Source organism: Manduca sexta, chromosome 1, assembly GCF_014839805.1.
Source record: "Manduca sexta isolate Smith_Timp_Sample1 chromosome 1, JHU_Msex_v1.0, whole genome shotgun sequence".
In the NCBI taxonomy this organism is placed as follows: Eukaryota; Metazoa; Arthropoda; class Insecta; order Lepidoptera; family Sphingidae; genus Manduca; species Manduca sexta.
In genome coordinates this window covers 2,086,092-2,113,861 of record NC_051115.1, presented here as the reverse complement: position 1 = coordinate 2,113,861, position 27,770 = coordinate 2,086,092, and the positions used below count along the sequence as shown (strand labels likewise).

At 36.9% G+C, this 27,770-nt stretch overlaps 2 protein-coding genes across 4 annotated transcripts in view; one reads left to right on the top strand and one right to left on the bottom strand.

The window, feature by feature from the left end:
* LOC115452600 (oxysterol-binding protein-related protein 8) overlaps window positions 1-18,314 on the bottom strand; it is a 70,184-nt gene extending 51,870 nt beyond the window's left edge. Inside the window, exons 1-5 of one of the 2 annotated variants that reach the window (XM_037436357.1) lie at window positions 17,958-18,314; window positions 6,852-7,385; window positions 3,561-3,627; window positions 2,644-2,750; window positions 1,325-1,498 (exon numbers count right to left, since the gene is read on the bottom strand). In XM_037436357.1, coding sequence (XP_037292254.1) covers window positions 1,325-1,498; window positions 2,644-2,750; window positions 3,561-3,627; window positions 6,852-6,971 — 468 coding nt within the window. In that variant the 5' untranslated portion in view covers window positions 6,972-7,385; window positions 17,958-18,314. Of the gene's footprint in view, window positions 1-1,324; window positions 1,499-2,643; window positions 2,751-3,560; window positions 3,628-5,425; window positions 5,636-6,851; window positions 7,386-17,957 lie in introns of those variants that run through there. The other variant, XM_037436359.1, reaches the window with a different exon arrangement.
* Window positions 18,315-18,876: 562 nt separating this feature from the next.
* On the top strand, window positions 18,877-27,303 carry LOC115452597 (zinc finger protein 425). 2 transcript variants are annotated; one of them, XM_037447049.1, is made up of 11 exons: window positions 18,882-19,209; window positions 19,343-19,450; window positions 20,144-20,314; window positions 20,961-21,137; window positions 22,473-22,558; window positions 22,794-23,193; window positions 23,757-23,956; window positions 25,409-25,534; window positions 26,063-26,257; window positions 26,631-26,844; window positions 27,180-27,303. In XM_037447049.1, exons 1-11 carry the CDS (start codon window positions 19,030-19,032, stop codon window positions 27,282-27,284), a joined length of 1,962 nt encoding a protein of 653 aa, XP_037302946.1. In that variant the 5' UTR covers window positions 18,882-19,029; the 3' UTR covers window positions 27,285-27,303. The 2 variants fall into 2 exon arrangements, with proteins under 2 accessions (XP_037302980.1, XP_037302946.1); XM_037447083.1 differs by lacking the exon at window positions 19,343-19,450 and having other exon boundaries at window positions 18,877-19,209.
* Window positions 27,304-27,770: the final 467 nt, after the last annotated feature.

Here is a 27,770-nt window from a genome sequence, read left to right as displayed (position 1 = left end):
TGTTGAAGTAAACGAAATAGTGCCATATGCGAAGAAAGCAATTATTTTTGTCTTTTTTTGTTGCGTTCCAAATAAGCTTTGAGTAAAAGAGATAGACATATATATTGACAATTCTGCGTCGATTTCCCTAACATAAATATAACTTATTCATATAGCTAACTTTTGAGGCCTGTCCTCTTTATATTTAGTCATTGGTTAAAACACAAATTTATTCGATCAGCTGTAAGTCAAGCCGCCATCTTGCCTCTTAAGGTTTAAACTAGGAACCGGTGATGTTTTTGACAGCTATTTAACCCATTTGCCATCGGAATGATTGGAATGTTAGCCGGCTAACATGACATTACGCGTGTCACGGAAAAATAACCTTATTATGTAATGAACAGTAAGGTTATATTCCCGTGACACGCGTAATGTCATGTAACTGTCATGTTAGCCGGCTAACATGTCCAGCATTAAGTACTTAAGCAATTCTTAATCACCACTTAACGCTAAAACAAGTTTATAAGTAAGACTGATAATAACTAGGTTTCTCTCGCGGCTTCATCCGATTCTGGAACGCGCCTCACGTGAGCACATTGTGAATAATCTTCAAAGAAACCCACACCAGCTGAATTAACAAATGTATTATTCGCCATAATATTTCCATTATATATTCAGCTGACAGATGTTTTTACTTTTATGCACAATTATGAAGTCATCTACGATCCAATTGGTAAATTTGAAAACAAAAATTTTCTAGAAGTTTCTTTATATTTGTATAGTTTTTATATTCTATGATATACCGATTGTATGCAATAACTCATTTTGACAACAATCTAGCCTTAAGACTAATAAGTTATTTAATAATAATAATAATATCAGCCCTGTATTATATACTTGCTCACTGCTGAGCACGGGCCTCCTCTACTACTGAGAGGGATTAGTCCTTAGTCCACCACGCTGTAGTGCGGACTAGTAAACTTCATACACCCCCGAAATTCCTATAGAGAACTTCTCAGGTATGCAGGTTTCTTCACGATGTTTTCCTTCACCGTTAAAGCAAGCGATAATTCACAAAGAATACACACATAATATTTAGAAAAGTCAGAGGTGAGTGCTCTTGGGATTTGAACCTGCGGACATTTCGCCGCTTTAATTTATTTAAATTTAACCTAAACTTGTAATTAGACTATGCCTAAGAATATGTTCAATAACACTTTTCTTATTGTCTCTATTAAGGAGAAGACACATTGTTCTTGTTTTCTTAACATAGTTTAGCATATGCACATAGTGAAGGGTCCTCGATGGAGCAGGCCTACGTAATCATCCCTCCCAAGCTACGCACCTTCAGCCAGTCAGCGAGCACCACCACGGAGGGATCCTCGATGGAGTGCAGCAGGGCAGACGCGACGCGCTTCTTCTCCCGCCTGTAGTGCTGCCTCTGCGCCTTGTAGCTCTCCTTGCGGGACAGGGCCGTGCTCGTGGTGCGCGACACGCCGCCGACGGCTGTCTCTGATGACTGGAGAGTATATGATGAAGAAGGTTGGTCACTTTTTAACCGACTTTAAATAAGGAGGTTCTCAATTCGACTGTATGTATTTTTAATTTTTTTTTGTTTTACATATTACGCTCTCTTAATAAAATAACGACCTATTCCAAATTTGTGGGAGTTGTCCAAAAACTAATTTCTATTTGCGACCTTTTTATTTTTCCTTTTCCGTTTCATGCTATAGCTTTCATTTTTCACTTATCTTTAACAATTTAAATTTTATAGCAACTTAAAAAATAAGGTCGCAAACTGAAATGAGTTTTTTGACGATTCCCACAAATTAACAATTATGGAATAGGTCATTGTTTTATTAAGAGAACGATTAATTTTACTCTGTACGACTAGTTTTCCGAACTTAATAAAAATAAAAAAAAACCATTATAGTGGAGGAGCCTGTGCATAATGCCAGATTCGTACAACGCTGATTTAAAGAATGAATAGACTTTTTTGTAAACACTTGTATACGCTACTAAGATGATTGTAGTTCACTGACGCACATAATATCAGCCCTGAATTATATTCTGTCCCATTGCACGGGCCTCTCTCCTGAGAGGGATTAGACCTTAGTCTACCACGCTGTAGTGCGGGCAGACTTCACACACCCTCAAAATTCCTATACAGAACTTCTCAGGTATGCAGGTTTCCTCACAATGTTCTCCTTCACCGTTAAAGCAAGCGATAATTCACAAAGAATACACACAACTTCAGAAAAGTCAAATTTGCGTGCCCCTGGGTTTAACATCTTTGGAAATTGGACAGGCCGTTCCACTCTTAACCCGGATTTCATCGTCTGACACACCTCTTCTAATTCTATTACCAATAAGTGTTTTTTTATTCCAGATGCCATTAATACTAAAATAAACTAAAAATGACTAATCTTAATGATGTAAGGTCTCTATTAAGTTAAAATTACATATTTAAAAAAAGGTATATAATTTCTACCTTCCACCATCAAGTGGCGCCGCCCTGGTGGCAATAAAAACAACTAGTCCTTATTCTTAAATAGGTGACCCTAGTCCTAAAATTGGTTGCCTTCCAAATCAAAATATCTCATAATACCATTTCTCGAAATATGGCCTGCATCCCTTCCATAAAAATGAACCAATAAACCTTACCTTGTCAGACGAAGTCCCGTCGGGGGGGTGCGCCCTAGAGTCCCCGGATGCGGGCGTGACCACGGGAGCTCCGGGGGACCTCGGCGGCGGCGTTAAAGTTGGCTCGCCTGGAAACGATCAAGCAAGAAAAAATTGTTGTGAAAATAGGGGTATGTAGATTGGGATCGCGTGTTTCATGACAACCGCAAAATAGGGTACATATATTTCAAATACATTATCAAAAATGTATTTCATACTAAACTATCGTGAAAAAATATTTTTAAAATCCCTGCAATCATAAATAAGTTAAAAAGCTTTCAAGTTTGGTGGAAAGGGAAGCTGTCTAATTACAGTAATAGTGAAATGTGACGTCACCCAGTGCCACCGGCCATAACGCTGCGTGAGTGAGAAAAGGACAGCGCGATAACCCACCACAATACAACAATATTTTAAACATGAATAACTGCTTTATTTTTCAACCAATTTTGATGCCGATTTCACTGAAGACATTTTTTCATATTTTTTTGGTACGTAAGAATAATAAACTAAATAAAACATAATCAAATACACTACTGCGTGGTACTTTCAATGTACTAGTCCACTGAAAGCGACAGAACTAGTTCGCGTTAATGGGCACATGGCTCATCCATTCTAGATGGTCTAAGAGCTACGCGCATTTCTGAAGATCTTTCTTTTATTCTAAGTCAATCACACACTCAAAGGGGGTTAGAGACGTAAAAAGTGCACGTGATTCACGTCATGCTTACATATGTGATAGGGCACGAGGCTATCGCCATATCGGGCGAAAATTCCAGACTCCGAACTGATACTGAGCAGAAAAACCCAATATCAATCGAACCGGGATTCAAACCTATGACCTTGCGGTGAATAGTCATACACCACTGTACCAGGCAAGGGATGGTAGTAATATGACGCACCGTAGATGGGTGGTGTGGCAGGCGCCGTCGCTGGCAGCACCACGTTCAATGGTGGATGATGCTGCTTCTGTAACCAAAGAGATCGTCATTATAATCATCAGTAAACACAGGATATGCAGACATGGAATTTTACTGCTGGACAGACCTGTAAACGTCCCTATCCTTGAGGTTAAAATGTTAGTAAGTTTCATTATTTTGTCTCCCGCTTTGCTATGGAAGTGGACAATTAATGTTTCTAACTCCACCCTATCTTTCTATTTCATTAATTTGGTTACGGGATAATGACGAATTAGTTTTCCCTGAGACTCGGCGAGCTGCACTGGTTGTGTCATACAATGTCACTGCTGATCCTGGCTTACAGGAGTTGTAGTGGTGGGTGTGAGGGCGGGAAAGTCCCTGGACAGACTTGTACTAAGAGGCTTGAGATCAAGGGTTCCCAAAGTATTTTATTCCACGAAACCCTATGATGCAAATAGAAATCCCCACTCTGCCCTCGCTTCTTTGAAAGGAAGAGGCAGCCAGAAGGCTCACCAAGTATCCTAACTAATATTATATAATTTGCAAAATATTACTAGAAGACCGGAAGGCGTGGCTTAGCTGCAACTATAACGTCGGATTATATCCTCTTTGGTTTAAAATGGCCAGCTCGCGCGGACCACTGCGTCGCCGATACATTTTTGGCTGTCATTAATTGTTGCATCGGACGGACGTTCACAATCTTTTCGCTAGCTATATTTTTGTGTTCTTGATTATTTGTTAATTTGATTCAAATTTTTCTCTTTTGTAAATTATTAAAGTTTTTGTCATAAGTAATAATAACTATTTTAGTTCTATGTAAATTTTTCTAATAAATAAATGTAAAAACCTTAAATATATATATTTTTATAATGATTTCTTATGTTTACGCGAATATGCGTAGATCGGACCACCAACAGCTAAAATTTTAAAAAAGTTGTATAATTGTAAAATGTAGGTAGATATTGTAATAGACTTTACGGATGAACAACACCTCAGTCCCCCCCGTGACCATGAAGGCTGCAAAGTCTTCGAAACGTCGGGAGAAAAATAAAAAACAAAAAATCGCGATAGAATCCGGAAAATTAGTTTAATTTCAATATATATTTTTTTATTATATTTTTCTAGATTTTAACAGTAAATAGGAAATTCGTGCTGTTTTAGTTTAGTAGTTCATTCTTTATAAAGAATTTTGTAGTTATCATTATTTTTATTGTTATTTGTTTTCTTTTTTGTAACTGAGATTTCGAACTAGAGTCTGACAAATCTAATTATTGTTACTGGTTTGTAAAGGATACGCGATACAAGTTCTAAACTTAGTGCGCATCTTAACGCAGTTGTAGTGACCCACATAATGTAAGTGCTATGATTTGTAAATAAATAAATAAATAAATAAATAAATTTGTTACGCTTATACGTATCAATTACTCAACTGATCAAGACAAAGTTTTAATTTACAGTTGTCAGGGGTACAAAAAAAGGAGATAGGGTACATTTTATTCTGAAAAAAATAGACACTGTTCCCGAGAGATAGAAATCATCAAAACCGCGTTCCCCTTTACATGTCATTACACCTCCTTAAGGGATCGCATCTCCCACTTTAAAAAGCCATGGTTTAGGCCTTAGTCCACAACGCAAATGCAGGCAGACTTTAAACTTCAAATTACCTATATTACTGAATGTAAGTTTCTTCATGATGTTTTCATTAACCGTTAAAGAGAGCAATAATTGTCAAAAATATACAGGTAATTTCGAAGACAGTTTGGATTTTAAACCTGCGTACCTTTATCTCGATAGTCCGTTCTATTCCACGTTAGACTATCGAAATATAGAAAAAAAAAATGTCTCACCGTAACATCCCAATACATAAGCAAATGAAGTAATCTACTCCATAATTTAGCCCAAATTGACACACTCATATTAAAACACTCGGAAACACAACACTAAACCAATTCAATTATAAATGATTATGAAGAATTTATTTCATTTATAATTCTTTCGTCACAATCATTTATTGATTATTGGTAATTTATTTTATTTCTTGTCATATCATCGCAATTATTTATTGATTATGCATTTATTTTATAATTTTTAATCTGTAATACTTTCTTGCACAACCGAACACATAAAATCGTACAAATAACAATCTTATCTCTAATCAATATCTTACAGATAAAAATGAGATGAAGATAAAATAATGTGTAAGGAACGGCAGTCTAAATCTTATTCTGTAATTCTCTTTTATCAGTACAGCAACTAAAACTGTTACACGAAAACTTATTATAAATATAGCACTAAACAAAACGAAAATCAAACACAAACTAAAATGACAATTTCGTATATACCTTATCAAATAATAAAATCGGATTAATTATATAAAACAATAAATAGTCACAATCTATGTGTTATTGACATTGTACGAATGTCGTTGCATTTTTAAATCTTTTTGGATAGCGACCATATAATAATATTAAGAGGAAATATTTAAATTTGCGGCTTTGGAGCTATGAAGGACATCTTATTTTGAATTGTCTAACCAGAATAACGAACCCAGTTCTTAAGAACCCACAGGACGCCCATTACTGCACAATGCACATAGGCCTCACCAAGTTCGCTAACCGTACTAATATAGTATTGTACTATATATAGGATCTGCGTACTATATACTGTTGAAGAGATATACAGTACGCAAAAATAGTATATTTTCAACATCTATAGCTGACAAATAAATTCTTCATTTATAAAATATATGAACGTTCCACTGTATTAACTTTTAAATGATGAGACAGCGTGTATCCGAGCTTTTATAGAAATAAATCAGTAACAAATATATAATTTTTTAATTTGTGCTATACATTTTTTATACCTTATTTTGAAAAATACTATATTTCACCGAAGAATTGTTGGCAACACTAGCCTCACCAGAAGATCACATCCACCTTCTAAGAGCATCTTTTATAGTGACTTTCTGAAACCTTCATCAGTTGGTCTGTCTGGTATAGCAAATCCAAAAAACCCATTAAAGGTATTCGTGATACTGGTGGTAGTATATATTTTTATCCATTCAGACCACGGTACACAAGATGTAAAATCTACCTTAGTGAGCCACTAGCCACGCTCCAAGATCAGCTTGTATGCATTATGCAGGTCGGCAATGTGTCGATAGAAGCATAACTATTCATTGCCAATCGATATTTTACTTACCATCAGGTGCAGAGGCGTCATTTTCCCATGACCCTATAAAAACCAAAGGTGATGAGGAATTTCAGTACTCACCCGCCCCAAAGAAGAATAGTTTGGCGTCGACGTTTGGAACTGCGCGCACTCCGCCCTCAACGCTGGCGACGAAGGGGTCGTGGAGGGGGAGGAGGGCTCTATAGCGGGGGACGAACTCATTTTAACGTGACGTCAGCACATCACAAATTCCATATTCAAATTACTACACCATAATTATTGCGAATAAATTTAATTTACAATTAAATTCTCACATTACATTTATTATTATTATCACCGATTTATTTCGTTCAATTAATTTATATTTAGAATATGAGTTGGCTTAATCAATTTATTTATAAAATATCATTTAATTAATTAAGATTATATTATTAATTCAATTATAAGTAGATAAAAATTGCATTTAGAGAAATATTATTGAGTGCTTTAATTAATTAAATTGATAAATAAAATATCAATTGTATTACATAGTTTGGAAGATTTTATTGGAATGATTGTGGAAGATGTATTAATTGGAATGTGGTTGGAAGTGGGTGGGGATAATTTAGGGAAATCGAATAAATAAGGTAAATTATCCTGTAACAAATAACATGGAATTAGGTAACAGAAAGAGAAAACATATATACTTAAACATTTGAATGATTCCGTACGCAAAGAGGATCAATGGAACTTCAAAAAATCACCTATTTACGTATTTAAAATAATAATAATAATATAGTAGTAAAAAGGCATAAAACGTGTCTTTTTTGTCATTTTCATTCATTTAAAAGGTTTGTATTTATATCATTATAGATATCCGTTTGAAATTTTCACAGAATTTGTGACATTCTGTTTTTTTTTGGACCTGAAAGTACTTGAGACTTGACTTGCGCATACCTCTTCCGGGATAAATGCGTAATGTTGTGTGTGTGTAAATTAATTTGCTACCAACACTATTAAACAGACAATTTAATAATAAACATTTTGGTAGTGTAAAATTTTCAAAAAGACCTACCCCCTTATTCGTAGACGTTATTTATCTAAGGACGGAGCATTGCTGTGATAACGAGTCTGTTTCTCAGTGCTGACGGCATGGCAGCCTTCGCAGTGCGTAGACATAGGACCGTTGTGATTGGCTAATATTGAGATACAACTTGAATCTAGTTGGCTGTCTGACAAACAAAGCTGAGAAACAGAATTGTTATCACAACAATGTTCCCTCCTTAGATAAATAACGTCTATGAATAAGGCGGTAAGAAGCTTATTTATTTTTTTTGGAAATCGTTGCATATGGGTATATGCAACGATAATTGTGATTCGTTCAAGCCTGTTTATTCGAGCGAGCATCTTAATACAGCCAGAACCGCACGCAAAACCTACTTTACAGCGATATATCATACCGTAGTGTCATGATAAACTGACAGGAAATGACAATGATAAGAGATAAAGGAAACTGAATGTGTTATTATTGTATAAATGTATCATATAATTTAAAGCAGGCATTAAACAACATAGTTATAGATTGGACATATGAACCAAATATTCGCACCGTTAGAACTAAGGTCACATTTTTTTTTCTCAGGTAAATACGCATTATCGCTACCACCACTTGGAGGGTCAGAGGAATGGTTATGTTGGTTTCACCGGTCTTACGGACCAATGACACTCGGGAGTATAACATCATCCGAGTGAGCATTGGACCGAGTCCCTAAACCCTGTAAGCCCTACACCGGCATACCAACCAAAACCCGCAGTGGCCTTTTTCGGCGCATACGGGACGGCCCCGGGGTATCTTGTTACACTAAGATAGCTGCTCGGAACCGTCCCAGCTAGAACTAAGGTCACCTAACTCAACAAAAGACGATTTCGATGGCTCCTATATTCACTTTTTTAATATTTCATTATATAGGTACTGTTTACTACCAAAACACATTAAAAATAGTTAGTAAAGCAAGCGATAATTTCCATACACACATATTTTTTAGAAAAGTCACGAGGGTGCCCTTTGGATTTGAACTTGCGGACATTTAGGCAGTTCATTTTACACCTAACTAGGCCAGGGCTGCTGGGAAAAAAATTGCCTTCTAACAATAAACCAAAAACCCAAATTTTTCTGGCGGCAGGTCTCTCATATGTGAGAGTCCGCCTGGGTAGGTACAGTGCAATGTCTATTTCTGTCAAGCAGTATGTAGTCACTGTTGTGTTCCGGTTGAAAGAACATTGTAGCCAGTGTAACTGCTGGACATAATAAGACTAGAAGATAATATCTCATGTCTCAGGATGGCGAGCGCAGTGGAATATCAAACAATTTGTAATTCAAGGTGTTGTATGGTGTTGCTACTGTGTATGGGCGGTCTTATCGCTTACCATCAGGCGAACGGCGAGCTCGTCTCGTCATTCAAAGCAATAAAAAACAAATAATACAAATTTGAACCTCGACCGCTACGAAGCAATAATCAATTTCGCGCGGCCCTCCGAGACCGCTAATAAGATTTCTCCACTGCGACCCAGTTACAAGCAAAAAAAATCGTCCGACCGACGCCGCGATGGAAGCACTGAAACCTATACAAATATAGCAAGCAGGTGTGTATATTGAAATAAAAGTAATAAAAGAGTGTGGGAAAAAGAGTAATAGAATACAAATTTTTTTGGATGTTTGTTGACTGCCTCGGTGGCGTAGTTGTACTGCGCGGTATAACAGCGCTCTGAGGTTCTGGGTTCGAATGCCGGGTCGGACAAAGTGGTATTTTGGGTTTTTCTGCTCAGTATCAACAAATACAAACAGACGCATTTATGTCTGAAGGGTTATGCGGAGGCGCAACCAGGGCACCCACTTTTCGCCAAGTGTGTTCCGTCCCATGATCTGATAGGGCGCGAGCCTAATGCCATAATAATAATAATAATATCAGCCCTGTATTATATACTGTCCCACTGCACGGGCCTCCTCTACTACTGAGAGGGATTGGGCCTAAGTCCACCACGCTGGCCTAGTGCGGATTGGTAGACTTCACACACCTTCGAAATTCCTATAGAGAACTTCTCAGATGTGCAGGTTTCCTCACGATCTTTCCTTCACCGTTAAAGCGAACGATAATTTCACAAAGAATACACACATGATTTTTTAGAAAAGTCAGAGGTGTATGCCCTTGGGATTCGAACCTGCGGACATACGTCTCGGCAGCCCGTTCCACACCCAACTAGGCTATTGCCGCAGTGCAGTGCTAATGCCATATCGGGCACAAATTTCATACTCCGGGATTCGAACCCAGGACCTGAGCGCCGCCGTACCGCGCATGCAGTACAACTACGCCACCGAGGCAGACACCATGAGATCATAAAACTCTCAATAATGGCGGCCGAATATAAAAATCATGTTAAATATATTTGGGTTAAAATATGTTCGTGCATGCCTGATAAGGTTGGAGGTTGCTGATAAGAGAATGATCTGTGGTACAGCGATTGATCGAGAAGCTGTGGTGTTTACATATATTTTTTATTGCTTTGAATGACGAGACGAGCTTACTGTTCGCCTGATGGTAAGCGATACGATCCATAAACAGTAGAAACACCAACACCTTAAATTACAAAGTCTTGTTTGGTATTTCACTGCGCTCGCCATCTTGAGACATGAAATAAGCCTTATTATGTTCAGTAGTGACAATGGCTACAATGTTTTTCAAACCGGAACACAATAGTGACTACACATTGCTTCTTGACAGAAATAGACATTGCAGTGTACCTACCCAGCGGACTCTCACATATGAGAGACCAACCACCAGAAGAATCTTGGTTTCATTTGGTTTATTTAGAAGACAATATTTTTTTTTCCAACCTTCGCTGGCCTACTTAGGTGTAAAACGGATTGCCTAAATGTCCAAAGATTCAAATCCAGAAGGCACACACCTCAGAATTTTTCTAATAATTATGTGTGTATTATTTGTGAATTGTCGCTTGCTTTAACGGTGAAGGAAATCATCGTGAGGAAATCTGCATAGTTGAGAAATTCTCTACAGGTATTATGAGGGTATGTGAAGTCTACCACTCCGCACTACAGCGTGGTGGACTAAGGCCTAATCCCTCTCAATAAAGAAGAGATGCGTAGAGGCATTGTGCTGAGACGGTTCCGGCGAATTTGGAAGCACTCTCTACCCTCCAGAATCCTTTTACGTGCGCAGAAGCAGGTCACCGCGGGTTTTAGTCGGTATGACGGCATAATTGGTAGGGTTCCAACCCAGACGGCATCAAATTCCCTTTGAGTCGGAAGGCCAGCGAGTCCGACAACCATTCTTGCTCGCCAGGTTCAAGAATAGCATCCATAACATGGATTTTTACTGGGGCAGGAGAAAAATGGCGTATTTATCCTCACCGGCGAGGACCAGTAAACTCTCTGAAGGCGGTTTGGACTGCCACAACAAAGTTGAAGATTTTCTTTGTAAAAAAAATATTTTATTTTGTTTACACTTACGTACTGAGAAAATTATGCACTTGTATGGAAATTTTAAATTTTAAAACGCGAATCTCAGTGCAGCCCTGTATGTAAATAAAAATTATTATTCAAATAAGTAAAATTATTTGTTGTTCAAGTGAATAAATAGGTTATAACAGTCCCTTTTTGGTTGCCATTTTAGTTCAGATGTTGAACAAATCCTTTATACGTTCCTGTCTATAGAATTTACGTCAATGGTTCAAATAAATTATTTCATTTCAAATCATTTAAGTATAATGAAAACCCCATCACGCTATAGTATGTCCTATCTTACTAACTCCTCTGCCTACCTCTGTTCCAAGTCGTGAATCACTCCGTGACCCCAATAATTGCATTACGGGCTATTCAAATCGATATGTGTGAAAACCGTCAGCTCGCAACACACTAATTTGTTTATCAAATTGTTAATACGAATGATTCCTTGGACTATTAGACTTATGTACAGGGTGTTGTAGTTTTGGAGTATCAATTATAATTGTCATAATTAAAAGGGTTTCATCGATGCTTCAATGCGTGCGGGGAACTTCTGCTTTGAAGTCTCGTTTCGATTCCTGGTTAGGGCAAAGTGATTACCGATTTTTTTCAGTTTCAGCCCTGAATCTAGAATATATGCCGTAAAGATAGGCTCGCCTCTTTGGAGACTTTCCCACCCTCAGACCCACCACTACAGCTCCTGTAAGCCAGTCTCAGTGGCACGCATTTAGACACCGAGCAGTGAAGCTCGGCGAGTCTCAGGAAAAACTAATCTGTCATTATCCCGCAACGAAATTAATCAAACAGAAAGATAGGGAGGAGTTGGAAACATCAATAGTCCACTTCCCTCCATAGCAAAACGGGAGACAGATAATGAACTAAGGAGGCTCTCTTGTCACATCATGGGATGGAATACCAAGGCTGTAAAGTAAGTGTGTCCTGTGGATTGGAGGCATCTAGAAAATTCCGCCACGATATCCCCTGCTTGTAAGAGGCGACTAACTGGGGCTTTGAGTTGAAAGGCAAGCAGTGACTGCTCGCTTGACTACAGCAACTCTGAGATGGACGACAATGCGGGTATTCAGTTTACCAATATCGAAGACGCGAAAGGCATCTTTAAGCGTATAGGGGCATCTTAGCCCCTTCAATTACAGAGGTGACGCAATGCGGTAACGCGTAGGGACTCGCTAACAAGCGCTGAAGAAGACCACTGCGGGTTTTGGTTGGTATACCGGTGTGGTGGGTTTAGGGACTCGGTCTATTACTCGCTCTGATGCTATACTCCCGAGTGTCATTGGGCCGTAAGACCGGCGAAACGAACACAACCGTTCCACTCACCCTCTAAGTGCTGATAGCAATATAGCGTTCTTTCCCCGCGAAAAAGGATATACAGTAAGTGCCCTAATGATTGCACCTCTGTGTCAATAAACACATCGACAATAAGATGAGATCTACACTAATATTTTAAAATATATATTAAAATGTAATTATTGGAAATATTATTAATTGAATCTATATACATAAAAATGAGTTGCCACATTTTTTGTTCGGGCACGGCAGTGACTCCACTGCCCCTGATGGTAAGTGGAGTGAAGTCCAGTAGAATGTCGACTGACGAGAGATGATTACCCCTCGACAGACGACACAAAAAGGTATTTGATTATGTTGGATTTATTGCATTTTTTAACATGTAACAGCAATTAGTAGAAAAAAGGAATCCTTCTGTGAAAACAGAATTCAAATACTATAAGAAATTAGGTAGTAATTCAAATCTCAAATATTGCTACGTGCAGGAGTGGGCATGGAGTGGGGAAAACGTTCCATCTCTTTCTTTCGCACGCAGCGTAATGCCCGCTGACGTCACATGCAAGAATTTCGTCCCTTTTCTGTGTCTTGACGCTCACCTCTCCTACCAAATTTCAATGGCTTATAACTTGTAGATTTTTCATCCGATTTCGATGATTTCTTCTGTTTTAGAATTTATACGACATACATATTTTATGAAAGTTATAAAAGAAATAATCCCTATTATGCCAGCCTATTGGAACCGGATGTAAAAAGGGGCACTCGGATAGGTAAACCGGCATTGGATGAAACATTACAAGTCTTTTTTTTTTATTAATCATGGCACGTTAACCATTAAAGGTTCGCCATCCGTTTGAAGGGTTTGGTATGGCAATTTCAATTAATATAAACGCGATGGAGCGCGCCACGTGTTTGTTACGAACTGACAAAATATCTTGTAACATGGGAATTGGCCCCGGGGCGAGTATCAAAGCAACGTCTGAACACAATGAGTAATCACTTAATAAATTCCTAGACACATCATCACTTTAAAGTGTTGGGACTCGTATAATTATGGCAATTTTAATATCACGTGGGTTGCCACCGGATATACTGTATCCCGAGTGGATTGATTGCACGCATGAAACTTACTTCTTACTCTTATTCATAACTAGCTTTTGCTCGCAGCTCCGGCCGCGTAACAACGTTTTTGCGGTATAGAAAGTAGCCCATGTCCTTCCCAGGGTCTCAAACTATCTCCATACCAAATTTCATTAAAATCCGTTGGGTAGATTTTGAGTTTAACGCGTTTACACAGACACATGCAGCGAGGGACTTTGTTTCATAATAATTTTTTTTGGACCTTTAAAGAAGAACAATTCCGTCATGCATGCATAATTTTGACAGTTTACGCATCGCACGCAGCGTAAGCTCTCAAAAGGAATAAATTATCCCTAATTTTGCATCATTTTTTATTGATGCTCCGCTCCTATTAGTCATAGCGTGATGTTATATAGCCTATATCGTTCTTCGATAAATGGGATGACTGTGACTGCTTCGGTGGCGTAGTTGTACTGCATGCGCGGTACGGCAGCGGTCTGAGGTCCTGGGTTCGAATTCCGGGTTGGGCAAAGTGATATTTCGGTTTTTCTGCTCAGTATCAGCCTAGAGACTGGAATTTGTGCCCGATATGGCGATAGGCTCGCCCCCTATTACATTATAGGACGGAACACACTTAGCGAATAGTGGGTTTCCTAGTTGCGCCTCTGCATACCCCTTCGGGGATAAATGCGTGATGCATGTGTGTGATAAGTGGGCTATCCAACACTAAAAGAATTTTTCAACCCAATAGTTCCTGAGATTAGCGCGTTCAAACAAACAAACACTAGCTTTATATAATAGACTAGCGACCGCCCCGGCTTCGCACGGGTGCAATGCTGATATTAAATACACTATAGAAAAACTGTGAACGTTGTATATAAAAACATAGCGGCCCGCTCTGACTTCGCACAGGTATAACATAACAAAATAACAGTATTTCTCCACTATTTAATGGATGTTATTATACATATAAACCTTCCTCTTGAATCACTCTATCTATTAAAGAAGACCGCATCAAAATCCGTTGCGTAGTTTTAAAGATTTAAGCACACGTAGGGACAGAGAAAGCGTCTTTGTTTTATACTATGTAGTGATGATACGGAACCCTCATAGAAACTTGACTCGTATTTATCAGATTTTCTTTTAAAACCCCCTGTTCTATTTGCTTGCTCTTTAACACACCTCACTCCGTTCATTGTTTTGATCATGTTTGTTATCAACATGTTTTATAGCATCGTAAAATTGTTTCTTTGATGAACTCTTAGAACAAAGTTAGATCACAGTTGACAGGTAAGTTTTGTTTTTACATTCACGCCTTTTATCTCTAAACTAGCTATTACTCGCGGCTTCGCCCGCGATGGAGTTTTCCGGAATAGAAGGTTGCCTTATGACCTTCCCAGGGTCTTAAACTATCTCCATTACAAATTTCATAAAAATCCGTTCAGTAAATTTTGAGATAATCAATAACATACAGACAGAAAAGGGAAATTTGTTTTATAATATTTATAGATATAGATAGACAGAGAAGCAACCAGTGGACTATTTTACGCAGCGCACGGAAAAAAAATCATTTAATTTGTTAGACCATAACGCAAGAGCGTCGCCAGCCGATGGTCCAGGGGGGCAAGTTGATATGGAGAATGAGAAAAGTATGAATTGTAGGTAAAGTCGAGAGCACATGTTCCTTCCCCACTCCCTTTCTCCCGCTTTAACAATCAAGAGCAGAGCATAATTGAGCGTACGGAATATTAGGAATGGAATTGGTGAATTCATTCAAGTTTCGAAGTACGAGAATGATCGATCAAGCAAGTCAAAGACTTAGGACTTCGGTTGCTTTACATTTCTCAACTTTTTAGAATCACTAGGAAGGGATAGCTGCCCGTCCCTAGCCACAACATGTCTAAATTTTTATTAATTATTCACCCCACAAACAAGCCTGAGTACATACCGAGACGTATAAATAGATGTATGATATAATACTTTGCACCTACAGCACGTAAGGTAATTCAATTACTATCAATCTTATTATTGAAAGTCGTGCAGCGAACTTGTTGCGAAAGACTATATAAATGGATCGGTGGCTACGTACTTGGAAGTGCATTAGGGGGTTGCTGACCACCTCATTAAATTTTTTCATTTCTTTGAATGACGAGACGAGCTTGCCGTTCGCCTGATGGTAAGCGATACTACCCATAAACAGTACAAACACCAACACCTTGAATTACAAAGTATTGTTTGGTATTCCACTGCGCTCATCTGAGACATGAGATGTTAAGTCTTATATCCAGTAGTTACACTGGCTACAAAGTCCTTTAAACTGGAACATAACAGTGACTACACACTGCTGCTTGGCAATATAAAAATATTTGTGTTCAGCATGGTGACAAGCTTTTACTTATCCCATAAGGTAACAGTTTTTTTCTCCTGGTAAAATATATTTTATTTCCGCCCAACCGCCATACACAAGGTGTTAAAACCCACCATAGTGGCCCACGTAAGTGTAACGTTCTAGGATCAGCGTGTGTATAACCAGTTCCAAGAGGCATAATTGTGTTGACTGCCAAAGGGGTAATCATCTCTCGTCAGTCGACATTCTATTGGACCCCACTCCACTTACCATCAGGTGCAGTGGGATATCACTTTGCTTTGCACATATAAAAAAAACTTGGAAAGATTAGATCATATATAAAGGACCAATGCTTATTGCAGCCAAAAAAATCTGTCACTTTTACGCACACACATCACGCATTTATCCCCGAAAGGGTATGCAGAGACGCGACCAAGGCACCCCCTTCCCACCAGGTGTGTTCCGTCCCATGATGTGATCAGGCAAGCCTATCGCCATATCGAGCTCAAATTCCAGATTCCAGGCTGATACTGAACAGTGAAACCTAAGTATAACTTTGCCCGTTATAGAATTCGAGCCTCTCAGAGCGTTTCCATACCATGCATGTAGTACAACTATGCCACCTAGGCAGTCACTTTCAATGTAACTTCTACATAGAACATGCATACATACTATATGATTATGTTTTATAAATGCACACATGAATAACTCCTAAATACATGTCTGTTTTACACGCACTAAGTAAATACAACAAATTATAAATGAGAATTTAATGTTTGACAGAAAGAACAGATCATACAAGCCACATCTTTAATACATAGTTTAAGATTAGTAATGTTTTATATAAATTGACAGGTCCTATGTATACATGTGCAACAACATAGCTTTACAGGAGAGCGATTTAAACATTCTAAACTTTGTAATAGCAACAGTAGCCTAGTTGGTTGTGGAACGGACTGCCGAGACCAATGTCCGCAGGTCCAAATCCCAAGGGCACACACCTCTGACTGTTATAATTATTATGTGTGTATTATTTGTGAATTATCACTTGCTTTAATGCTGAAGGAAAACATTGTGAGGAAACCTGCACATCTGAGAAATTCTCTATAGGAACTTTCGAGGGTGTGTGAAGTCTACCAATCCGCACTATGCCAGCGTGGTGGACTAAGGCCTAATCCCTTAGTAGTAGAGGAGGCCCGTGCCCAAGAGTGGGACAGTATATAATACAAGGCTGATATTATAAACTTGGTAAATTTGTCATAGTTCAACGGATCTTTGAAATGTTATACCATAGTACTTCAAAATTTTCAAAGATTTCTGTTGAACTATAAGAAAATTTAAAAGTTTAGAATATTTAAATCGCTTTCCTGTAAAGTTGTGTTTTTGCACTTGTACTAGTATCAAAGGATCCGTCGAAATAATTTTTCATATAGACAAAAAAAAATATGATAATTCACCATAAATTTGTATAATATCTATGAATATTATTTACATGAAAATAAAAGCTTTTATTAGTGAATGATTTCATAGTTTCATGTTTTCCTTTGGATTTATTAAAAACAATTATATTTCTTTTTATTTTGAAAATTAAGAATATCAGATTTATTTATTTTACAATTGGAGATGTTTTTCAAAAATAATTGATTTAGTTATTTTCATTGCAACTGTTTCATATAAAGTATTTTTTTTTCTCCTTCTATCAAGGCGCGGTTTGCGCATCCGCCAGAAATTATGAAAAAAATATTTTTAAATATTTTTTTCAAGGTTTTTAATTATACAGCCTAAGGTATGTTTTATTTACTAAGAGTTTTTTTTTTATTCTTTGTCACGTATTGATTCCTTATCAAATGTGATAATAATCTCACGAGATACGAAACACATAAATAGATTTCGTTTCGATACATTACGCCGATAAAAAAATAACCATAATGCAGATATATTGTAAACAAACTTTTTAACATAAAAAAAATGTACTTACAGAACGCAAAGCCAATAGTCAGAGTTTTTTCTTCCTAAATTTCTCTTCTTTACCGCCGACGCACATTTTAATGGAACCAAACTGGCCTGTTTTCATACACAAGTTACCACTCTAAAAACATCCAATTAGTGCCAATTCCTTCTGCGGAACACAAAATAGTTAGCTTTAACATGAAAAAAATCACAACCACGCGCGCGTTTCACGTGCAAAAGTAATAAAAACGGTACACAGTTTATTGCTCCAATTACAGCATCCAGTTTGTCAATCTTGAAACAATATTTCCTAATGAAATTTACGAATGCTTGAAGGCACAAAATTTATCCCTTTTTCTCCGATTCTGACGTGAACTTGTAGGGATGTGCGTTAAATGATAGAGTTGAATGTAGTCGATAATTGAAATAGTTTACCATGCGGTTTTATTTAGGTCAAAAATATTAGTTAAGTAAATCTAGATAAAGACTAGTTCCAAGAACATAGAAATGCTTAAACATTACTTTTATAAAAACAGTAGATTAAATTAATGCATAACAACCCATAAATCCAAAATCCTACTGATTCTTTAAACGAAGTAATCAATTATAGTAACAATCGACTAATTGGTAAATAAATTAAGGCAAACACTACAGAAACGCATTCCAGAGACAATGAATTAATAATTTATGCTAATCCGCGTGATATCGAAAAAGACAACAAAATGTTATAATATTTAAAAATGTAATTGCGTACAAACTTAAAAAATCTATATTTTTATTATAATGTGATTCAATAAAAATAAATCGGTTGTTATATTTTTATTTTTTAATTATATGTTGTTTTTATAAAAGTATATGATATTCCATATGAATATCAAAGTTCAAAGAAAATTTTGTTTCGTAATAAAAAAGTTAAATCCATCAATTGCATTAAACCTGAAAATTAAACAAATGTAATTCACATATATCGCGGAATGGAATCTCATTTTGTTTTAGCTGGTTTAATTAATGTTCTTTTGCTTCATAGATGTATAATATTAAAAAAAAACAATTGACGACTGTAATCTGACAGTTATTAAAATGTTTTTTTTACGCAATAAATGGTAAATAATGGCTTAAAAATGGCACAAACTCTACAAGAATATAATGCTGAACACGAACCTGCACGCATAATATCTAGCCAAACTGTCTGTGTTTGTTGTCTAGTGCAAAATGTGCCATTAATCCATTTATTTACTTGTAAACATGCAAGTTTCCTACAGTTACAAAGCGAAATAAAGGTAAAAAACATTGTTTCTCACTTATTAATAAGTTAAAAAGGATTACAGTACCATAATAACACAATTTTAAGGTGAATTTGAAGTTATTTACAGTAAATTTAAATACTTTTTCAAATATATTTTATTACTACAGATTGATTTTCAAAACTCAGTGGTCTGCTACCTATGCCATGGCATGTTAAAAAAAATAGAATTATTCACGCGACAAGTACAAGAAAGCTGTGTTATTATAAATGAGAAGGTAATGTTATTGACTTCACAAATTTACATTTCCAGCATACAATCTATGGTATTATATAAAGCTGGAGAGTTTGTCTGTTTGTAAGCACTAATCTCGGAAACTACTGGGTCGAATAGAATTTTTTTTTTAGTGTTGAATAGCCCATTTATCAAGGAAGGCTATAGGCTATATAACATCACTCTATTATCAATAGGAGTGGATCATTAATGAAATTATAAAAACTAAACACCACTAATAAATAGTACACAACTTGTCTTACACTGTTAAAATTTCACCATATATGTTTTTTATTCTATACTTGCATGTTAGCATGTTCTGCACGTCTAAGTTTATATAGTACTAATATTATAAATGCAAAAGTTTGTGAGGATGGATGTATGTTTGTTCCTCTTTCATGAAACAACTAGTGAACGGATTTGGATGAAACTTTACAGTGTTATTGGTTATACATCAGAATAACACACAGGCTACAATTTATAATGATTTTGTGTAATTTGGTCATAATATAACGATACATATCAAGTAAGTCAGAAAAAAAATATACCGGGAAACTCTTTCATGCGGGCGAAGCCGCAAGCAAAAGTTAGTATTTTATAAAATTGTTAATAAAGTTGATCATAATGTTTTGTTTCTCTGTAATTAAATAAATAAATAACATGTGTATGACCTGCTCAATCTCATATCTGATTCCAGACATCCCATCACAAAAATTTACAATTCTTTCAATACACCCAACCCTCGGTGTTCTCTGTGGACTCCAACACCAGTTTCCTGCAGGAGTCTAAAGAGTACCAGGAGATAGGCCTAGAAAGAGAATTGGATGATTTGAGGCAGAGAAATGTGTTGCCGTTTAATAGATCCGAAGTAAGTTATTATAAGATCATGTCCATTGTGAACTAATACTGGTGGTAGGTCTCTCATATGTGAGAGTTCTGGGTAGGTAACACGGCAATGTCTATTTCTGTCAAGCAGCAGTGTGAAGTCACTGTTGTTTTCTATTTCGAAGGTCATGGTAGCAAATGTAACTACTGAACATAAGACTTAACATCTCATGTCTCAGGATGGTGAGCGCAGTGGAATACCAAACAGTATTTTGTAATTCAAGGTGTTGGATGGGGTTTTTACTGTTGATGAGCGCTGCTATCGCTTATAATCAGGTGAACAGCAAGCTCGTCTGGTCAATCAAAATTTATTACCCATAAATAAATTATTTATAATATTGTGTTGATACTCTACTACCAGTTAAGAAATTACTCTGCCTTAAAAAACATAACATAAAAATACATTACCTACATCCACTAACAATTAGGTATTCCCAATCTCGCATACTGCAGTAACAAAATGTAATACATTGAAAAGAGGTCCCTCCTAGCGAAATTTCCGCCATGGCAGCAAAATAAGAAAAAGAAACATACTAAACTAACTAAACATACTACATAAAAAGAAACTCAGGTGCATTCTCTGTTCAATCACTTCAATTTATTGTGCTACTACAACTTTCTTTTTACAGGGACTTGAAGTAAATAATACAAACTTAATCATAGACAATGAAGGAAAAGTAATATCTTACACAGAAAGTGCGAGAACCTTCCGTGAAGATAACTCAATAATTAATGCAAACAAGTGCATCAAATGTCAAATTCTGTATGATGAAATAACATTAAGCGATTTAGAGAAAAATAATCAGGTAATAAACACTAATAATCGATAGCCTAGTTAGGTGTGGAACGAACTGCGAAGACGAATGTCCGCAGGTTCAAACACACACCTCTGTCTTTTCTAAAAAATCATGTGTGTATTCCTTGTGAATTTATCGTTCGTTTTAACGGTGCCCGCACCGCAGCGTGGTGGACTAAGGCCTAATCCCTCTCAGTAGTAGAGGAGGCCCGTGCAGTGGGACAGTATATAATACAGGGCTGATATTATTAAACACTAAACCCCCATCCCCCCCCAAGAGATTATAAAAATGTTGCCAAATGTAAAGCAACCAAAGTACTAAGTCTTTGACTTTACTTGCTTGATCATTCCCATACGTCGAAACTCGAATTAATTCACCAATTCGATTCCTAATATTCCGTACACACAATTACGCTCTGCTCTATGTTATTGTTAAAGCGGGAGAGAGGGAAGAACATGTGCTCTCGACTTTATCTATAATTCATACTTTTCTCATACTCCATATCAATTTGACCGCTCCACTCTACCGCCCCTCCCCGCGGCCATCGGCTAGCGACGCACTTGACTACGCTACTTAACTAATAAATATATTTTTACAAACAATCGCATATGTGTAAAATCACGAGCAAAGCCTCTTATTATAAATTAGCTTCTGCCCGCGGCTCCGGCCGCTTGAAAGAGTTTTTACGAGATACAAATGCTACAGTTCTCAGGAGTAATGTAACTTTCTAATGAAAGAATTTTCAAAATCGGTTCAGTAGTTCCAGAGATAAACCCCTACAAACCAAGAAACCTTCTGTCGATGCGAAACGCGCTTCAGCAATTTTGTCTGCAATGAAATGCATATCATCGTCAGTGTAAAATAATGTCATCAATTTCTTTTATTTTTTTTATAAATCATTTAGTGTACATACGTATTAAAGTTATACTATATTTCGGATTTTATCGTGGTTAATATATTTTTATTTTAGCTGTTGGTGGTCCGATCACCACCAAGACATAAAAAATTAGTAAGTTTTATAATTGTAAAACGTAGGTAGAAATTGTAACTTTGACTTTGCGGATGAACAACACCTCAGTCCCCCCGTGACCACGAAGGATGCAGTCTTCGAAACGTCGGGAGAAAAATAAAATATTAAAACCGCGATAAAATCCGAAAAATAGTTTAATTTCAATGTCTAACATTCGCGTTAACATAAGAAATCATTATACATACATATCTATTCGCATTACTTTTATTTTTGGAAGTCCCCATTGTTTTGTACACCTTTCCTCTTTACAATATCAGTATAGAATTGTTTTTGTATTATTTTGATATTACTACAGATATAATTTAAATTTTCAGCTTCCTAACAATTATGTATGTCCAAGTTGTAACTTGGAATACAATAACCAATTATCAGATAATGAAAATGGGAAACTTACTTATAGGTAAGTTCATATAAATTATTCCATTTTGCCATTTCAAAAACGTTTGCATGGAGACCCCAGCGCGCTAGTTCAATTCGTGCTTGTCTATTGTTTTCTATAAGGTTTACTTGTCTGTGTACGCGCTGATATATTTTCAATTTTACTAATCTAAAATAAATGCCTAATGATTGACCAATGGGTTGATTAGATTTTTATAGAAACCCAACCTAAACTATAAAATGTATTAAATTTTCAGTGATATCAAATTGGAAAGAAATACAACGGAATTACACGTAATGTGTCAAACAGATAGCTGTCACGTTCGTTATGATAACGAAAATAAATATAACGATAACGAATATGATGATTATGGGAACAGTTGCGAATATTTTGAAAATGGAACTGAATCTGACAACGTGAATAATGAAGTATATAACCAAAATGATAACACGATTGGCGAGGAAAAGAAAAAAAAGAGAAAAAAGGAACGGACAGGATTCAAAAAGATAATACTCTCTTTAGAGGAACAGAAGGCGGAGTTAGAAGCTAAAAGGAAGGAGAAGAAGTACTTGGATGCTGAGTTCAAGTGCTACAACTGTGCTTTGGGGTTTTTGTTCAAAGATACATATCAGGCTCATATGATGAGGCATGAAGAAGTAAGTTTTTTTGTTTGTTTTCTATAATTAGTAAGAAAAGACAGTAGCAGCCCTAAACAGCGCGTGGCCTTAGGGGAAAGAAAAAAAATTATACATGGTTCCGGGCGGAGCAAAATAAGTTTTCCGGTATTAACTTTATCGTCAGTAAGACAGTACAAAAAAAGGTCAACCAAAACAATACGCGGGGCTCCCATAAACACAAGGCCCAGGCGGTTGCTAGGTTCGACCCATCACCTCTCCAGCTCCCGTCTCCCCCTTAAGGCCGCCTCAGCAAATTTACTTATGAAACTAAATAATTTTAATATTCATGATATTAAAAATCTTTGTAGCCAATTTAATTATAGAGCGGTATGAAACATTATCTAATGTCTTAGGAAAATTAGCGTAGTGTATTAACGCTGCCCTCGATAATTCCGGATAATAATGCTTTTAATAGCTTACATTGCGTCGTTCTCTAAAAAAGAACTATTCTAAATCTATAATTTAAAGAATCTGCAAATATAACATCATTGATTTATGTTTTCACTAGAGAAAGAGTATAAAGGGCAGTTTTTTTATTATAGTCTAACGGCGAGTATAAATGCGCGACGTGCACGCTCCGGTTCGCGTCGCCGGCGGTGCTGCGTGCGCACGCGCAGCTGCACGCCACGCGCGCGCTGTGCCGGCGCTGCGGCGCGCGCCCCTCGCCGCGCCACACGCGCCACCACGCCGCCAAGTGTCGCGGGAGTGCTGCGCCGTGCCATCTGTGTGCGAGGGTGTTTAGGTATGATACAAAAACATTAGAATTTAATGCTCCAAGTATTTTTAGATAATACTAGCTTCCGCCCGCAGCTTCGCCCGCGTGGATTTCGGGTTTCAAAAATGGAGAAGGTGCTCAATTTGTCGGGATGTTTTTTTAATTTATGGTGGTATGCAGGTGGTCCGATTGTCCGGTCAGGGTCTGATGATGGGATCCTGGTGAAATCGAAGGAACTTTTAACCATTAAGGTTGCACACGAAATGACGGAAGCTTAAAAATGGAGTAACTTCTCCCGTTTTCCCAACATTTTCCATCACTGCTATGCTCCTATTAATTGTAGCGTGATGAAAAGTATACTATAACCAGCTCAGGAGTATGAAAAATAATTGTACCAAGTTAAGTTAAAATCCGTCGAGTAGTTTTTGTTTCTATAACGGTTATACAGACAGACAGACAAAAATTTTACTAATTGCATTTTTGGCATCAGTATCGATCCCTAATCACCCCCAGTTATTTTGGAAATATATTTCATGTACAGAATTGACCTCTCTACAGATTTATTATAAGTATAGATATGCAAAAGTAGCTCAAAAATTGTCCATAACGAAAACATGCATTTTAAAGTAAAACAAAAGAAATAATATCATGAAGCCAACCAAATAACTAATGATATATTAAATTTTGTGACTGTTCAATTTAGTCGGGTCCGCGATATCACTTTTGTTGAGTTTCAGAACGCGACATTACATTATTATATTCTGTGCTCCAACGCACACTGCTTTGATGTTAGGAACACACCTACATTGCTTAGACAACAGTGAACTTTATACAATAGCAATAAAGCTCAAATTGACTCTACGTATTATTTAGAAAACGTTTGTATGGGAAATAGAAAAATGCTGTTTTCAGGATTTTCCCGGCAATTATTCGAATTTTTCTCACCTTTTAAACCTTCCCTAGACCTCCACGAATAATTCAAGACCAAGATAAGATAAATCCGTTCAGCCGTTCTCGAGTTTTAGCGAGACTAACGAACAGCAATTCATTTTTATATATATAGATTATAATGTTTGAAGACTACAAAAAATATACTAACAGAATTAGGGTGTGTATTTTAAGTATTTTTGGGGTATTATAAATTTAAAATTAAAAAGGGAAATTAATTAAAGAAAATGCATAGAAAACTATTATAAACATTTTTGAGCTAGGTTTAAAATGAAAAAAAGAAATTAAATTAAGGACAAATGTTTAAAAAACAAAACAAGACGTGCGTACTGATGAATTTAGTCTATTGAGATGTAATGATCAAATGTATAATGGACTTATAAAAAAAAATGGAAAATCATTTTTTTCGTATACAGTATGTAAGGTTGATCGAGAGACCTTTTAGGCGGGTATTCAGTGCTCAATTCTCGTTCTAAATATTAAAAAAAATACCTTCTTTTTGTAAGGCACTTTTTTTTATTTTGCTTACAGAGACGCTGCCGGCCTACAGCAGCATTTGAAAAGGTTCCACCAATCGAAGACCAGCTTGCGTAGTTATTCCTGCAGCGTTTGTGGCAAGAACTACAGTAATCAAGCCGCTGTGAGGACTCATATGATGTGAGTTATGTTTTTTTTAATAAAATAAGGGTATTGGCTTTTTGGGCAAATTATATATTTTCGCTATGTAAAATTTTTTGAAAAAAAAAACGCCTAGAATATTTATGATATTGTCACATTTTTGTTATTTATAATTTAAATGCTCATTACGTACAACCATTTTTTTTTTTATAAACTTTATTCAAATTTTACCATAAATGCCATTCACATGTACAACCAATGCCGTTTTATAAACTTAAAAAAAGAATGTAAACATGCAATGCATTTGCTGGTGGTAGGATATATTTTATATCCGCCTGGTTAGCGACCACCGTACACAAGGTGTTAAAACCCGCCATAGTGGCTCACATAAGCGTTCCGGGATCAGCCTGTGTATATCCGGTTCCAACAGACATAATTGTGTCCACTGTCGAGAGATCATCTCTCGTCAGTCGACATTAGACCCCACTCCAACCATCAAGAACAGTGAGGTAACTTTTCCGTGGTCATAAAAAAATGCAACCAATTTTTTTTTTTACTTTTTTTCAGTAAACACCTCAACAGAAAGTTCACATGTGATCTATGTTCCTCCACCTTCAGCAGTCCGTATACGCTAAACCAGCATAAAAAGAAACACGACGCGCAAGCCGAGCAGCACTACTGCGAGGTCTGCAAGATCGGTTACTCGACTAGGAAGAGTTTATTGGCGCATAGAAGGAACGCTTTGGTACATCAGCAAACTGTGTAAGTATACATAGCTTTTGTTTGCCCTTTTAAAGGGTAAGCAGAGGTGTAAAAGCTCGTTGACTATGTTAGTTTTCCAGAAAAAATAAATATCGATATTATCGTCTGTCTATTGATATATATTGTATCGCATCGGTCTCTCATATGTGAGAGTCTGTCTAGGTTGGTAGTAGGTACCACTGTAATGTCTATTTCAGTCAAGCAACAGTGACTAGTCTCTGTTGTGTTCCTGTTTGAAGGACATTGTAGCCAGTGTAACTACCGGACATAAGACTTAACATCTCATGTCTCAGAATGGCGAACGCAATGGAATACCAAAAAATATCACTTTACTGAATCCAGGTACTATAAAAATTAATTCCTATTTTTCCAGCTTCGAATGTCCAGTATGCGCAAGAGTGTGCCCTAACCAACGAGCCTTAACATCCCACATGACGACCGTCCACTCCACCACGAAGGACCACGCGTGCGACACGTGTGGCGCGCGGTACACGAGCCGCAAGTCGCTCGTGAGGCACGTCGCGAGTCACAACAAACAGCCGACGAGCGAGACTCACGCGTGCCATCGATGTCCTAGGACGTTTAAGGTGGGTTTGTGTTGGTGATCATATGAGTCACATTTTGTAAAAGTTACTCAAATTAGTCACGTGTTGGTGTTAAAGTTACTCAGATTAGTCAGAAGTTGGTGTAAAAGTTACTCAAATTAGTTAGGAGTTGGTGTCACAGTTAGTCAAATCAGTCACACGTTGGTGTCAGTAACTCAAATTAGTCACGTGTTTGTGTCAAAGTGACAAATCGCTGGTTTACTATCACAAAGTGTTATGATAACATATTAGGGAAATCATGTTTATTTTTTCTGTATGTTTAATAGGTTTCGTTGAGCACCTTAACTATCATGATACCATAATTTTTACCTTTTCAGAGTCGAAGCAAGCTGAATCGACATTTGAAGCAAGTTTGCGAGAAAGATAAATTAGAAGAAGAACTATCTTGTTATTATGAAGGCATTTATAATGTAAAGGAATAAAGATGCGTAAATAAGTGTTTCTTTTTAGCTTCATTTTTTTTCTGGGATTAGGTAGAAGTGTATCACACTAAATATTTTTTAACTTAGGTCTCTCATATTGGACACCTATTAGAATCAGCTGATATTATGCTGAAAAATACAGTGTCACTGTCCATCCCAGGATTCGAAACCAAGACCTCAGCAATGCTGTCGTATATCGTATTCCGCCATCAAGGCAATCTTATATAATTAGTATAAACATATGCTATTTTATACAGGGTCATTTTGACATTGCGTTACTAAATGAAACCACATACTTATCTACTTGAATATAACAATTTACTATAACTTACTCGAGCCGTAGAAGTAAAATAAAAATAAAGTTTCGAACAAAATGAATATTAATAAAAAGTAATTTTAATTTTACGCGCCCTAATGCCACTACTACTACTCTAAGAGAATTCGTTGCAGTGGCAACATCATACTTTCAGTCAGAAATACACTCAC

Excerpts from the sequence above, each read along its gene's own strand:
- LOC115452597 (XM_037447049.1), top strand. The coding sequence starts at position 19,030 with ATGGTAAATAATGGCTTAAAAATGGCACAAACTCTACAAGAATATAAT. Across the intron at positions 20,315-20,960 it reads TGCCGTTTAATAGATCCGAA|GGACTTGAAGTAAATAATAC; the intron begins GTAAGTTATTAT and ends TTCTTTTTACAG. Across the intron at positions 23,957-25,408 it reads CTGTGTGCGAGGGTGTTTAG|AGACGCTGCCGGCCTACAGC; the intron begins GTATGATACAAA and ends TTTTGCTTACAG.